Below are 14170 nucleotides of genomic sequence, written 5' to 3' on the forward strand. Positions count from 1 at the left end.
GCTTCATGTCTGTGTTATGACTCCAAAGTGTGCACGCGAGGGTCTTCACTGTATGGTGGCCTGCGGGGGACCACCCCCTCCCTGACCCGGCCCCCGGACAACACCAGCTCCGGCTCTTAGCTCTCTTTTTTTTTTAAGTATATTTTATTATTGATATTTTACAGAGGAAGGGACAGGGACAGAGAGTTAGAAACATCGATGAGAGAGAAACATCGATCAGCTGCCTCCTGCACACCTCCCACTGGGGATGTGCCCGCAACCAAGGTACATGCCCTTGACCGGAATCGAACCTGGGACCTTTCAGTCCGCAGGCCGACGCTCTATCCACTGAGCCAAACCGGTTTCGGCTCTTAGCTCTCTTTGTTGGGTCCGGGCGGCCCGTGGGGCCTAGGCTGGCTGCTCCACCTCCATGAAGTGCTCCAGGAAGTGCTCCAGGTCCTCGTACAGGCTGTTGAAGCTGGACAGGCAGAGGCCCAGGCTGCCACTGTCCAGGGAGGACGCGCCCTCCCTCTGCACCCTCTCCAGGTACGCCTGGCACAGCCACGGCTCCAGCTGCAGGGAGGGTGCAGTCAGCCAGGCCGGGGCTGGGGCTGGGGCAGGGGCAGCCCCCCCCCCCCACGTGGGCCGTGCCCTCACCTTCACCAGGACCAGGTTCCTCTCCTTGGGCCTCGCGGCTGACAGGTCCTGTCCAAAGCCCAGGTAGATGGTGCAGTGCGGGGAGCCCTGGCGCCTGCGAGCCTGGAATTCCACCAGCTCTGCGGGACGGGGCTTGGTGAGCGGAGGGCGGCCCAGGAGGGCGGGAAGGACTTCCGTCCCAGGGCAGGCGCCACTGACCTCGGAAGAAGGTGCCGAAGTCGAATATGCGGGTGTCGCGGTTCCTCTCCAGTAGGCAGGCGGGGGCGGAGGGGCTGTCGGAGCCCAGGGGGCTGCCCACCTCCCAGTAGACCTTACACTTGCCCAGGCGCTGGGCCCACAGCCCAGTCCTCCGGAGCTGGAGCCGCAGGCCGGGGGCCACGTGCTGGAGCAGCTTCTCCGTGTAGTGGAGCTGCTTCCGGTCGGGGAGCTGGGCGGGGCAGGGGAACGCCACCAGCTGGGGCTCCGGGGCCTGCGTGGCAAAGCCAGGGGGCCCGTACTGGAGCACGCAGCTGGGGCGCCCCACGGTCTCCTGCAGCACCGTGCGGCCCTTGTACATGATGGTCACATGCAGGGGCCCCAGGCTGGGCTCTGTGTGCAGGCCGAGCTGTGGGCAGGGCGGGGCCACCAGTGGGGTGCAGGGCTCCGCCTCAGGTGGGGGCTGCCAGATCTCAGGGGCTGGACCTGCGTCTGGGGACAAAGGCCTGAGTTGGCACCCGCCCCTCCAGCCCCTCCCTCTCCCACTCATCCCCTGGCTCCTCACCTGCCATCTGGACCTGGGGCTGTGCCCTGGGGCTGGGGGTCACCTCCACAGCCCATGGAAGTTCCAGTTCCCCAGCAGGCAGCTCTGGGCCTGAGGACGGCAGTGGGGCAGCTGTACTAGCTCACTGGCTGGCACCATCCCTGTTGGACCGCCCCTCCCCTTGGCATGGCACCACCGTTCAACAGCCCCTCACCACAGGCCTCGGGAGGGACTGCGTCCACCGCCTGAGCCTCCAGCAGGTGCTCCACGTGGCTCTGCCGCAGGGCCTCCAGCAGGAGGTCCTGGGCGCAGGCAGCCAGGCTCACCAGAGGGCTGGGGGCGCCGGGCGCGGGGCTCCACCTGGCTGGTCCAGGCCCAGGACTCTCACCAGCATCTGCCAGGCATGGCCCAGGGAGCCCCCCCTGCAGGGGAAGATAGTGGTGGCATAGCAGCCCACAGCCCAGGAGGTGGCACACCCCACCGGGTGCCAGGAGGACACAGCAGCCTTACCCTCATGGGTGGGGCATCTTCAAGAGCCTTGTGGTCCCCCTGGTCAGTGCCTGGACTTCCTGAGGGAGAGTTGGGGGGGGGGGCAGCACTGGGACCTGAGACATGAAGCTGGTCCATGCCCCCCTTCCCTAGTCTCAATAGCCCCCCCCCCATCAGCTTCCTCCCCAGGGCCCCCTCCAACCTGGCACCATGCTCTCCCAGACCAATTTCTAAAACCACAGATCTGACCTCGTTCGCGGCTGCCCCAGGACAGAACCAAGTCCCAGCACCCCCCGCGCGAACCCTCCCTCTGCCCGCGCAGCTTCCCCAAGTCCCACCTCCGCACCCCTCCTCGGAGCTGAGCGTGAACACTTTGTGCGGGTCGGTGGGGTCTCCCGAGTTGTCTTGCAGCATCACGAAGCGCTTGGTGCTGCGCAGGGCACAGCGGAAGTTGGTTTTCCAGCCCGCCAGGAGCTGGCCGTCGGGAGCCGGCAGGTCACATGCGCCTCCGCTGGGCGGCCACCTGCCGCGCGCCAGGGCCCAGGCCTGCGGAGAGACCGAGGGTGTGGGCCTGGGGGCGCCCGGCAGGCCAGCCCTCCACCCTCCCACCCTCCCACCCTGGGCTGCCGGGGTCCCACCTTGAAGATGCCGGCATCCGCCTCGCCCAGGTCCTTCCGCGCAAAGTGCTTCCAGGGCACGCGGAAGCGCGTGCGGGCTGCGTCCAGCCACCGCAGCCCCTCGTAGCGGCCGCTGCTGACCTCGCCCAGGAGCCAATCTGCGAACAGCACGCGCGGGGCCCCCCTGTGGGCGGAGCAGCCGGCGGGTCAGGGCGCGGACCTGTGCGCGGGGTCGGGCGCTCGGGAGGCGGGCCAGGCTCTCACCTCTCGGGGTCAGCGGCCATGGCTCCCCCAGCGAGCGAGGGTCTGTGGTCACGGGTGCAAGCAGGTGTTCCCACAGGGGAGGGGAGGGCTGCTCATGGGTGGCCACGGTAACGTGGCCGGTGTCACAGGTGTGGCCCAGCTGTTACAGGTGTGAGGGTCACAGATGTGGGTGGAGGGCTGAGGGCCACGACGGTGCCGAGGTGTGGGCTTCTCGGCAAAGGTGGCGCGGAGTGTGAGGACAGGTGTGGCGGCGCGCACACGTGAAGTCACAGGTGTTGAGCCAGCGCCCTGGCCTGGTGGTGCGCAGCCTGGACCCTGCGGAGACGGGGGAACCGCCGCTGGAGGGCCCGGCGCCGGGAAAGCGAAACCGCGAAGCACCGCGCCGCTGGGAAACGAAACCTAACCACCCACCGCCGCGAGGCTGCGCCTCCGCTCCCGCCCGCCCCGCCCGCTCCCGCCCGGCTCGGCGACCCCCGCCTCCACCTCCAACCAGGAGCTGCCCCTCCGGCTCCACATGGGTAGGGACCCCGCATACCTGGAACCGGAGCCGCCGGGACGGGAAATTTCGTCTCAACGGAGAGCCGGGAGCCCGCATTTTTATGCTGGGACGATGGGGGGCGGGCCGGGGGCGGGGCGGGGCGGGCACCGCGGAGCCCATGGCAGGCGCAGGCGTCACGTGCTGCGGCCACTGTACCGTGTGGGCCGGGAAGGGGGCGGTGTGTACGCGCCGAGCGTGCGGGGCAGCCCCAGTTGTTGGGGGTGGGGGGTCGCGGAGGGGCGGGAGGGGTCCCACCCGCCATCTCCCGCCGGGGCCTAGCCACTGCTCCTGGCTCCTGCCACACCGGGCGGCGCCCCAACCCGCACCGGAGGCCGCTGTCGGGGGCCTGAGTGTTTACTGTCCCAGCTGGACCCCACCCACGGGGGCACAGGCTGTGCTCCCCAATCGTCCCGGGTCTGTGCCCTCCGAGTGCTCTGGAGGGGGCTCCTGAGCCTCCCGCAGGCCAAGCATCTCCGTGTCGAGTGGAGCGGGGGTCCCCAGTGCAGGCGTCCTCCTCGGCCTGGCTGCCCGCTAGGGGGCCGGGACCTGGGAAAACCCCGCAGCTGCGGGAGGGATCGCCCTGCCCACCCCCCCCACGCCCCGCGCCCGCGCCGCCCCCCACCCCCTGCCCCCCGCCCCGCGCCCGCCGCCCCGCGTGCCAACTGGGGCCCAGCCACGGACGCGCCGCCGGGGTTCGAGGTGACACTTTATTCCGCTCAGTGCGAGGGGGGAAGGGCGCTAGATGTAGGTGGAGTCGGTGCCCGGCGCGTCGGCGCGGGGTCCCCAGCCAGGTCCTGCGTCCGCGCCCTCGTCGCCGCTGCTGTCGCCGCCGGAGTCGCTGCCGGAGTCGCCCGCGCCGTCCGCGTCGTCCGCGTCCGAGAAGGGCGCGTTGATCACCACCACGTCGGCCTCTGCCCCGATGTTCCCGCCGAACCACACGGCCTTGTAGCCGCCCTCGGGCCGCCGCTCCTTGGTCAGGATGGACCTCACGCCCGCGGGCCCGTCCTCGTCCCGGGCCGCGGAGGATTCGGGGGCTTGGCCGGGGGACGGCGGGGAGGGGGGCGCGGGAGGCGGGGGAGGCGCGGGCAACGGGGTCGTGGGCGGAGAGGGCACCGGGGTCGCGGGCGGGACCTGGGCTGGGGTGCCGCTGGGGACAGGGCTGGGGGCCGGAGACCAGCTGGGCTCGCGGTGGTCGGGGAGGAAGGCCTTGTTGTCGAAGCCATAGGGCTGGGGCTTCTGGGGAGCAGGCGGGAGCCGAGGCATCAGCAGGGACCCTGGGCCTGGGCGCAGACCCCGTCCCCAGCCCTCCCCAGAGACAGGGGTCACCGCTAGTCCCGCCCCTGTCCCCTGCTCTCCCGCCCTCGCCTGCCCGCCTGCACCCCGGCTCACCAGGACGTGGCTGGAGCAGCACTGGAACCCGGGACCATAGTGTTTGTGCACGAGGATCCCCAGGGCCAGGAGCGCCAGGAGCAGCAGCGCACCCAGCACCCCGCCCAGGACCCCCATCTCCAAAGCCGAGAAGCGCTGGTCCTCCCCGTGGCCGCTGTCCCCAGCGCCGCCTCCAGCCCCGGGCGAGCCTGCAGGCCACACCACCGCCCCTCTGTCAGTTCAGCCCCAGCACTTCCCTTACCAGCGTGGCCAGGCTCAGAACGCCCTGGGACAGGCCAGGCCAGCACCCCGAACTCTCCTGCCCCAGGAGCTGTGTTCCCAGGGACCCCAGGGGGCCAGGCTGCCGAAGGGGAGGAAGGGGAGGGGTCCAGGTGGGAGGCGAGGACAGTGCTCGGCCAGTGGGGTGAGCGGCCTGGGAACTGTGGCCTGCACTGTATCCCAAATTGGTTTCTGGCCTGCCCACCCCCCACACACACACCCCCCAGTTCACCTCCCCAGGGCTCTCCCCTTGGGATTTCACAGTCCACGTGGCCCTGCTGGTCCAACCTGGGGCGGGCAGGGCAGGCCCTACGATGATCCCCAGGATCGCCCAGCCTCATGGTCAGGGAACAAGGGTGACTCCAGGGCCAGGGGGTGCTACCGAGGGTGCGGGGTTCTGCTAGGCCCTGGGCACGTCTGGGAGGTACCTGGCTTTGAGGTCTGTTGTGAGCCCCCACTGGACGAGGCTGATGAGGGGGAGGTGCTGGTTCCAACACTCGAGGGGCCCCCAGGCGTGGACAAGGCAGGTGGCTTCAGAGTCGTGCCTGAGGGGGGTTTCGGGCCTGTGCTCCCCCCAGCGCTGGTCGTGGAGGGTTTCTGAGAAGGCTCGGGGGGCCTGGGGGCTTCCGGAGTGGAGCTACTTGAGGGGGGTTTCTGAGAAGGCTCGGGGGGCCTGGGGGCTCCCGGAGTGGAGCTACTTGAGGGGGGGTGCGGGCCCGTGCTCCCCCCAGCGCTGGTCGTGGAGGGTTTCTGAGAAGGCTCGGGGGGCCTGGGGGCTTCTGGAGTGGAGCTACTTGAGGGGGGATGCGGGCCCGTGCTCCCCCCAGCGCTGGTCGTGGAGGGTTTCTGAGAAGGCTCGGGGGGCCTGGGGGCTTCCGGAGTGGAGCTGCTTGAGGGCTGGGTTGTTCTTCCAGTCTCTGGGGGTGTTGGGGAGCCTGGGGGGCCTGGGGGCCGGGGACACAGCTCCGCTTGCCTCTGTCCCCAGCATGCCCGAGGCAGATCCCTCCCTGAGGTCACCAGGCCGGCACTCACCTGTGGGGGGCGGCGGCTCCTGCTCGGAGACCTGGATCTCCAGGACTGTGGTCGCTGTGCCCCCTGTCACCGTGTTGTTGGCCTGCACCTAGGGAGGGAAGGGGGCTTGTCCCTCCTAGGTCCCCCTGGACCCCGCCCCTCAGGTGCTGCCGGCTCCTCACCTCCGCGTAGAAGACACCAGCCCGCACCAGCGGGGCGGCCGTCAGCACCGCCTCCCCGTCCATCCGGAAGTTGGAGTTGTTGGTGATTCGGTACGTGATGGCCGAGTTGAGGTCCTGGACATGGCCCCAGTGAGCCCTGAGCCCAGGCTGCCCCCCTGGCCCCCAACCTACCCCCAGAGGGGAGGCCAGGCCCACCCAGGGACCGGGCGGCACCTACTGGGAACTCGGGGTCCTGGGCCTGAATCCTCAGGGGCTGGGAGGGGTCGGCTGCATCCTGGACTGTCACGCCCACACCGGAGCCCAGAGCCACGGTGCCACGGTACAGGCCCTCCGGGAACCGGGGCAAGCTCCCCGCGGCGGCACGGGCCTCCACCGTGACCTGGGTCACCGCGTACCGGGCCTGGTCCTCCTGCTCACCCTGGGCGGGGGAGGCAGCAGTGACCGTGGGTCCTCGCAGGGCGAGCCCTGCGCCCGGTGGCTCGGGGAGGGTCCTGGAGACCTGGCCAGGGCACCCACCTTGACCAGCAAAAGGAAGGTCTTGGGACTGGGGATGCTCTTGGCCATGGTGAGGTTGCCCGAGTCGGCGTTGATGACAAAAGTGCCATCCTCGTTTCCTGGCGGGGGGATGCAGGAGGGTTTGGCCGGCCCCCTCCAGAGGCCTGCGGTCCAGGGTCCCAGTTGGCTCTGCCCATGTGGGGGTGGGTCTGGGGTCGGGCGTGAAGTGGAGAGAAGCTGGGGACTGGCTCACTCACCCCTCAGGATGCTGTAGATGATACGCTGGTTGATGCCCCGATCCCCGTCCACGGCATAGATGGGCCCAGGTCGCAGGATGAGAGGGGCTGGCTGTGGGACAGGGGGGAGGGGAGGCCGTGGGCTGGTGTGAGGACTCCAGCGCGGCCCCTCCCGCTCCCCTCACAGTGCCCGGAGCACCCCACGCCCCGGGGGCCTGTCCTCGGCAGGGTGACCCATGACACCCTTATGGACCCATTGTTAACGAGTCATTTTGCCCAAAGACATTGGATTGGTCTGAGCAATGGGTGTCTCAGAAGGTGGCACCCCTGGGGACGGGCAGCTTGAGGGGAGGTCTGGACCCCCTCCGGTGCCTCTGTGCACCCCTCGGGGCAGGAGCAGGGACAGGCGGCCCCACAGGGCCCACCAGTCCCCCGGCCCCGCGTTGGGTCTGGCTCTGGCCCAGGACAGCCGGGCCTGTCCACCTCATTCTCATTTCAGAGGCGTCTGCTCACCGCGCACTGGCAGAGGGTTGGACAGGTTTACAAAGCAATGCTCACGGCTGTTTAAAAAGCACGACTCAGCCCTAACCGGTGTGGCTCAGTGGATAGAGCGTCGGCCTGCGGACTGAAGGGTCCCAGGTTCGATTCCGGTCAAGGGCATGTACCTTGGTTGCGGGCACATCCCCAGTGGGAGGTGTGCAGGAGGCAGCTGATCGATGTTTCTCTCTCATCGATGTTTCTAACTCTCTATCTCTCTCCCTTCCTCTCTGTAAAAAATCAATAAAATATATTAAAAAAAAAAAAAAAAAGCACGACTCAATTTGGCCCCAGGGCACCCAGCCCGCCCTGCCCCCCCCCCCCCAGTACCAGTTTGTGGCCTGTGGGGATGGCCCCGTGGTATTGGGCTTGGACGCAGACGTGAGGGTCTGAGTAGAGGCAGGGCAGGAACCAGGGCGGCCGCAGGTCCGCCGGCTGCACCTCCAGGACCAGCGTGGCCGTGGCGCTGTGGCTGGGCACCGCGTTCTCCTCCCAGGTGTCCTGTGGCCCGAGCCCCACCGTCAGCCTGGAGCCCGGCTGGGGCGGGTCGGCGGGGCCGGGAGGGACCGACCCGGGCAGGGCCCGCTCACCCGCACGCGCAGCAGGAGGGTCATGTGCTGACTCCTGTCGAAGTCCAGGGGCTGGTCCAGCCGCAGGGCAGGCAAGTTGGTGCCCACCAGGGAGAAGACGCTCCCGGCACCCTGAGGGGGACGGAGCTGAGACCCTGGGAGGCTGTGGGGGGGGGGCGGGGGCGCCCCAGAGGGAGGGAGCTGGGGAGGGAGGGGTGCTGACCGGTGTCACCTCCTGGAGGGTATAGAACAAGATGTCACTTTTGTCAAGATCCGTGGCCGCCAGCTCCTCCTGGGGGATGACGATGGTGTTCACTTTCGTGTCCTGGGGGACAAAGGGGTTGGTCTGGCCATGCCTTTGACCCCCGGGGACCCATCCCCCGGCCAAGGTCCCCACTGCCCCCCCCCCGCCCCCGCTGTCCCTCGCACTCACCTCGGGCACCTCCTTTCTTTTGACCTCGAAGGGGAACACGGGAGGGTTGTCGTTGACGTCCAGCACGGTCACAAACACCTTCAGCTGGGCCACCTGGGGGGCAGGTGGTGGTCAGCGCTCCCCCCCCCAGTCCCCCCCGCGTGCGTGCAGGTGGCCCTGCTCTCCGGGCGCGGGTGCAGAGGCGTCACAGGACAGCTCTGCTGGGCAGGGCCCAGACCTCCCCCCCCCCCAACTTGTGAAACACCATCGGTGCCAGTGCCCTGGGGAGAAATAACCGGGGTGGGGGGGGGGTGCAACCAGCCAAATCCCTTGAGGACAGGGCGGGGCAGTTCGGTCCAACGTGCATCAAAGCAGAGAGCGGGGAGCTGGAAGGGGACGCGTCAGCAGCGCATCCGGCCGCCCTGCCCGGGCCCTTGCCGAGAGGCGCTCCGTGACCCCGGCAGCGAGTGTCTCCGGGCCCTTAGGCGGAGAGGAAGAGGCGTCCTTATGATTCAGAGGAGACACCCTGAGTTCCGCACAGGCGGGCGCTGTGAGGTGGGTGGGGCGCCGCTTGCAGCTGAGCTGCAGGTGCCTGGGGCTCCCTGGCCGTCCTCACTGTGTCTGCGTGTTTGCCATTTCCCTCCACGGAAGGGTCAGGAGCCGAGGCGCGTGGGGCGAGGGGGCCGGGGCATCTTGTGGGAGGCGAGGTGCTTACTCGGGCGGTGGGGTTTGCGAGTCTGCGGCGCAGGGACAGTCTGGCTGGAGGAAGTGTGGGCGTTGCCAGCACAGGTGACGCTTGACAACAGGCCACTGGGTGAGGTCCCTGGAGAGGGCCCCGAGCTGGGGCGGGGTGGGGGGGGGCGGGGAGGGCTCTGATGTCCCAGGGGAGGGACGGACTAGGGCGCCCAGCCCGGGAGGAGGGCGGGGGCACTCACCACAGTGTCGCCTCTCCGGCACTGCAGGTCTGCCAGCAGCATCGTCTTGTCCTGTGGGGCGGACGTGCGTCAGGAACCGACCCCATTCCTCAGTGAGAAGCCCGAGGCCGAGAGGGGCAGGTGCTTGCCCACAGTCCAGGGGCCCAGGCAGCTTTGTCCCCCAAGGGCCCCTGGCCCCCCTGGTCTGCCCTCCACGAGGCCTTTGGGCCCAAGAGGGTCAGTCACGGCCTGTGGGCAGAGCCCTTCCCCACAGGGGCCCTGGGGCCGCCGTCGCACCTCATAGTCGGGCGTCACGTTGAGAAACAGCTGGTTCCCCTCGATCCGAAAGGCGTGGAGGGTGGTCAAGGGCCCGAGGGTCACCTGCTGGCCCTCGGGGACCTGGATGTCCACCAGGGGCCCACTGAGCACCGTGTTCTCCTCAATTTCAAATAAGGTCTGGTTCACAGAGCAGCCTGGGAAGTGGGAGCGGGAGGGTCAGGGCCTTCCTGCTGCCGCCCAGCCTGCCCGCCGCCCAGCCTGCCCGCTGCCCAGCCTGCCCGTCCGCTGCCCAGCCTGCCCGCCCGCCGCCCAGCCTGCCCAGCCCGCCTGCTGCCCAGCCTGCCCACCGCCCAGCCCGCCCGCCCGCTGCCCAGCCCGCCCGGCCAAGCCCACCCTGAGCCTGGGCCGCGGCCAGGAGCAGAGGCAGCAGCAGGGCCCAAGCCCCCATCTCGGGCGGTGGGGTCGGGTCAGAGCCCGGCGTCCAGGGCCCTCCGAGCTGTGCTGGTGCCGGTGCAGTCTCTGCCCACGACCTTCGCCCCTGCCGGCGCCGCCCCACTTTATGGCCTTTCCGGGGACTGGCCTCCACCAAGGGGGCTCCCGCCGGCCGAGCGCCAGGCCTGGTGGTTGCTGGGCAGGAGCCAGGTCACATGCAGGGGCTCAGCCCACAAGACATGAGGCGGGAAGGAGACCGGGGGCTGCTCCGGGCACCGGGCCGGGGAGGTGGAGAGGGTGGTCGCGGGAGGGGGGGAAGTCACGGGGACAGGGGGTTAGGGGTGGGGGGGGCGGAGGGGAAGAGGACCGGGAAGGGGCTGGCCTTGGCTTCTGAGTTTGCGGTGCCGCCCCCACCCGCTGCCCCTCTGCCGGGCTCTTCTGCCAGAATCATCTTGGGGCAAAGTCCCTGGGGACCCCACTTCTCCTCTGGGCCCCACCTCTCCCCACACCTCCCACCTCGGTCCGGGAGGAGAAGGCTGTGGGTGTGCAGCCCCAGCACCGAGCCGCAGGAGCCGCAAGGCCCCCGTCCTGGAGAAGACGGTGCTCCGGTCAAGCCCCTCGCCCAAGACCACACACACACACACACACACACACACAAACACACTCACACACACACACACACGGACAGGAGCCCAGACTCCTGGCCTCTTGTGACGCCCCCTCCCCGCCTGTCACCTCTTCCGGCCCATCCTGAGCCTCCCCAAACTCAGCCCCTTGATGTCCCTGATGTTGCTGAATGGGTGACAAGGGGTGTGTGTGTGTTGGGGGGGAGGGTGCTGGGGAGCTCAGTCAGTGGGACAGGAGGCGGCCCTGATGCCAGAGATAAGGAACCGGGAAGGTGAGGCTCCCAGGTGGCTCCCCAGGTTTAAAGGGCAGTGAGCGCGGCCACAGCGCTGGACTCCCCGGACGGCCTCCGCTCCCACAGCTCTGCCCAGAGGCTGCCTGCACGGTGGCGCTGCACACACGGGCTCACAGGCCAGGATCTGAATTCCTCCTTTATTGGTGCCAAGGGCAAGCCCGTCCCGCCCTCCCTGTCCAGGCTCCCTGGTCCGAGGCGGGGAGGAGGGCCGGCTCCTCCGTCATCACAGCCGCATCTGGGTCTCCGCAGGGACCACCGGGCCGGAAACCAGGACTGCAGACCTCGGTCCAGGAGGCAGCCTGGGGGACCAGGCCTGATCCAGGGGGGCCCTCAGGGGCGTCCTGCAGCCACAGTCGGGTTAGGGGCGGGGCTTGGGGCTGGGACTCCGCCCACCTCGTGAACTGACTCAGTCTCACTCTCAGACCCCTGGCCCAACGCTGTCCGAGGCACCCCTGACCCAGGATGCCCGCCCTGACCAGGGGGGTGGGGGGCCGCCCTGACCCAGGATGCCCGCCCTGACCCAGGGGGCCCGCCCTGACCCAGGGGGCCCGCCCTGACCCAGGATGCCCGCCCTGACCCAGGGGGCCCGCCCTGACCCAGGATGCCCACCCTGACCCAGGATGCCCGCCCTGACCCAGGGGGCCCCAGGGGTCCAGGGGACGGGCCTGGGGCGGGGCTTCCGGGCGGAGGCCTGGCCCGGGCGCTCACCAGGTCTGCAGGGCGGGCGCGCTGGACCACAGCAGGCAGAAGGGCCCCTGGGCAGACCTGGTCCAGGATGTGCTGTTCTGAGTGTCCTGCTCGCTGCCCGCAACCCCAAATCAGAGTTAGTCCTGGAGCCGGGGCGAGACTGCTGAGGAGGCGCATCCCCAGCCGGCCTGCCCCCTGAGGGTCCCCGCCCCCCGGTGCAGCCCGGCCTCACCTGCGCTTCCCGACCAGGCCCTGGAGCAGCCGCTGCAGCCGCGCGCTCTCCCGCAGGCGGCTGAGCTCGCTGGTGAACGTCCCGTCCGAGTGCCGGGGGGCCCTGGGGAGGGCGCAGGAGGGTGAGGGCCTGGCCGGGCGGGGAGGGGCACAGCGTGGGGGGGTCCGAGGAGCGCGCGGCTCACCTGGGGGGCGCGGGGCGCGCGGCGGAGCCCCCGAGCAGCGGCAGCAGCGGCAGCAGCAGCAGCAGCAGGGCCCGTGGGGCCATGGTGGGCGCCCGGCGAGCTGAGCACGGCTGTCCGGCCCCAGTCCGCGCGGCCCTTATAGCCGGGGCCAGCGAGGGGCGGGCCGGGGGCCTCAGCACCGCCCCGGCTCCGCTCAGCCCCGGTCACGCCCCATCGATCCGCGGGGAAGGTCAGGGCCGCCCCCCCATCTGTTGCCCCGGCTGGCAGCCCGTCCCCAAGTCCCGCCGCATCGGCGCCCCTGGGCGGGCTTGGGGTGGAAGTCAGCCGGAGCGGACCGGCAGCTCCACGGGGGGCAGGGCGGGGCGGGTGGGGGGGTGACAGGCTAAGCATTGGCACCTGCGCGCCCAGGGCCTCGGAGATGGGCTCGGGAGGGTCTGGGCTGGGACGAAAGGCTGGGCGATCCTGGTCGCGGGGCCCCTGGAGAGGCCCCCCGCAGGCGATGCGCGCGACCAGCTGGCGGGGGGCGGCGCGGGGGCTAGCCTAGCCCATGACGTCACTGCCATTGGCCGCAGACGGCGGGGTGGGGGCCACCTGTGACCACCTCACTGCGGGGCAGGGGCGGGCGGAGAGGTGTGGGGGAGCAAGGGGGGAGCAGATCCGAGCCTGGGGTGCCTCGCCATTGCTATTTGTATTTTTCCAGGCAGCAGAGGGGTGGGGCCGCCGCAGGAGGTGGGGGGAAGAGGCAGCTGGGATCGATAGGGGATTAAGTTGGGCTTTTTAACAGCCCGGCCGGACGCAGGAAATCCTTAACCGTCAATCTCACATCCAGGAAACGACGCCATAAACTGATCCTGGCGCTGAAGGTCGTGGCGGTTAAGGCGCAGCAGCAGCAGGTCCCCCGGGGCAGTTCTGCGCTGCAGGGAACAGCTCCCGCCGCCCCCAGCCCCTCGGCCCACCCTGGGGCGGCCTGGTGACGGGAGGAGCCCATGCGGATACAGGACTTACCACGGAGGCCCAGCTGAGGGGGCCACTCTCCGCGCTGTCCTGTGGTCTGGACAGAGGTGAGGTGACCGCGTCCACCGCCCAGTCTCATTGGGAGCAGTGTCCCGCCCCCGGCTCCCCTGCTGCACCTGCGCCCCCCACCCCGGCCTCAGGGGTCACAGAGCTGGAACCACAGTGCGGGCTTCTCGCCTTGACCGTCCCTCCGCGCCTTGCTATGGCGTGGCCGCTCACGTCTGCTAATACTCCGAGCACCATCTGCGTCCCCGGCACAGAGCAACCCCGCTGCCCCGCGCCCGCCCAGCGCGGGGGGTCACGGTGTGTGGCGGCTGTCACAGAGGATGCTGTCACTGCCTTCCTCTCGTCCGAAAGGCGGTCACCCACTGTCCCTGCTGCTTAGATTTTCCTGGACCCTCACCAGAGGATATTTTTCCATTGATTTTTTTTTTTTTAGAGAGAGTGGAAGGGAGAAGGAGGTGAGAGAGAGAGAGAGAGAGAGAGAGAGAGAGAGAGAGAGAGAAACATGGATGTGAGAGATACATCAACTGGTTTCCTCCCACACTTGCCCCGACCAGGGCTGGGGATTGAACCTGCAGCCCCGGCACGTGCCCTGACCGGGAACTGAACCAGCGACCCTTCGGGGCATGGAGGACGCCCACCCAACTGAGCCACACCAGCCAGGGACTGGATGTCTTTGCTCTTGGGTGCCTGATTGCTGCGACCGGCACTTGCAGGGCTGTGCTGAATGGGGGGTGGGGGGGGGGAGTGGGCGTCCTTGTCTTGTTCCTCATCTGAGTCTGAGGTCAGCTGTGCGGCCTCCATCACGAAGAGGGAGTTGCTCTCTACCCCTCGCCTGTCGAGTCTTCTGATGACGGAAGTGCGTTGCATTTTGTCAGAGGCGCTTCCGCACCCACTGAGATGCTTAAACGCCCGTCCCCCTCCTTTCTGCTCAAGTGCTGTGGGCCGCCCACTGAGAGCGTTAGCTGGCGCCGCCTTGGCTTCCGGCAGCAAATCTCCACGGGGCCGCGGCGCACGACCCTTTCCGAAGGCGGCCGACACCGTTCGCTCCGTTTGGTCTGCGTTTTGTGTGCGGGTTCACAGGCAGTAGGATGTGGATTCTCTTTCCTCCGCCGCCCACAGGCTGAGAACCGC

At 69.1% G+C, this 14170-nt stretch overlaps 3 protein-coding genes across 6 annotated transcripts; all 3 read right to left on the bottom strand.

Annotated features, from left to right (window-relative positions):
- Nucleotides 1–135: 135 nt before the first annotated feature.
- Nucleotides 136–3361, bottom strand: IRF7 (interferon regulatory factor 7). Its single transcript, XM_080688382.1, has 10 exons — nucleotides 3281–3361; nucleotides 2746–3060; nucleotides 2503–2665; nucleotides 2203–2410; nucleotides 1886–1944; nucleotides 1590–1797; nucleotides 1397–1486; nucleotides 835–1323; nucleotides 637–755; nucleotides 136–552 (listed from the first exon to the last, which is right to left on the bottom strand). Exons 2-10 carry the CDS (start codon nucleotides 2763–2765, stop codon nucleotides 388–390), a joined length of 1521 nt encoding a protein of 506 aa, XP_080544508.1. The 5' UTR covers nucleotides 2766–3060; nucleotides 3281–3361; the 3' UTR covers nucleotides 136–387.
- A 610-nt stretch (nucleotides 3362–3971) lies between these two features.
- Nucleotides 3972–10108, bottom strand: CDHR5 (cadherin related family member 5). Of its 4 annotated transcripts, none has more exons than XM_080688476.1 (15): nucleotides 9959–10099; nucleotides 9584–9759; nucleotides 9308–9358; nucleotides 8394–8486; nucleotides 8184–8285; nucleotides 7982–8092; nucleotides 7722–7892; nucleotides 6876–6966; nucleotides 6640–6737; nucleotides 6341–6541; nucleotides 6124–6237; nucleotides 5963–6050; nucleotides 5359–5553; nucleotides 4673–4860; nucleotides 3972–4519 (listed from the first exon to the last, which is right to left on the bottom strand). In XM_080688476.1, exons 1-15 carry the CDS (start codon nucleotides 10011–10013, stop codon nucleotides 4022–4024), a joined length of 2232 nt encoding a protein of 743 aa, XP_080544602.1. In that variant the 5' UTR covers nucleotides 10014–10099; the 3' UTR covers nucleotides 3972–4021. The 4 variants fall into 4 exon arrangements, with proteins under 4 accessions (XP_080544602.1, XP_080544601.1, XP_080544603.1 ...); XM_080688475.1 differs by having other exon boundaries at nucleotides 5359–5874; nucleotides 9959–10093; XM_080688477.1 differs by having other exon boundaries at nucleotides 3978–4519; nucleotides 5359–5475; nucleotides 9959–10108.
- Nucleotides 10109–11120: 1012 nt separating this feature from the next.
- SCT (secretin) lies at nucleotides 11121–12316 on the bottom strand. The gene is made up of 4 exons (XM_080640171.1): nucleotides 12020–12316; nucleotides 11836–11937; nucleotides 11625–11717; nucleotides 11121–11257 (listed from the first exon to the last, which is right to left on the bottom strand). Exons 1-4 carry the CDS (start codon nucleotides 12100–12102, stop codon nucleotides 11140–11142), a joined length of 396 nt encoding a protein of 131 aa, XP_080496297.1. The 5' UTR covers nucleotides 12103–12316; the 3' UTR covers nucleotides 11121–11139.
- Between the last annotated feature and the right edge of the window lie 1854 nt (nucleotides 12317–14170).

Source organism: Plecotus auritus (assembly GCF_963455305.1).
Source record: "Plecotus auritus genome assembly, chromosome: 9".
NCBI classification, from domain to species: domain Eukaryota; kingdom Metazoa; phylum Chordata; class Mammalia; order Chiroptera; family Vespertilionidae; genus Plecotus; species Plecotus auritus.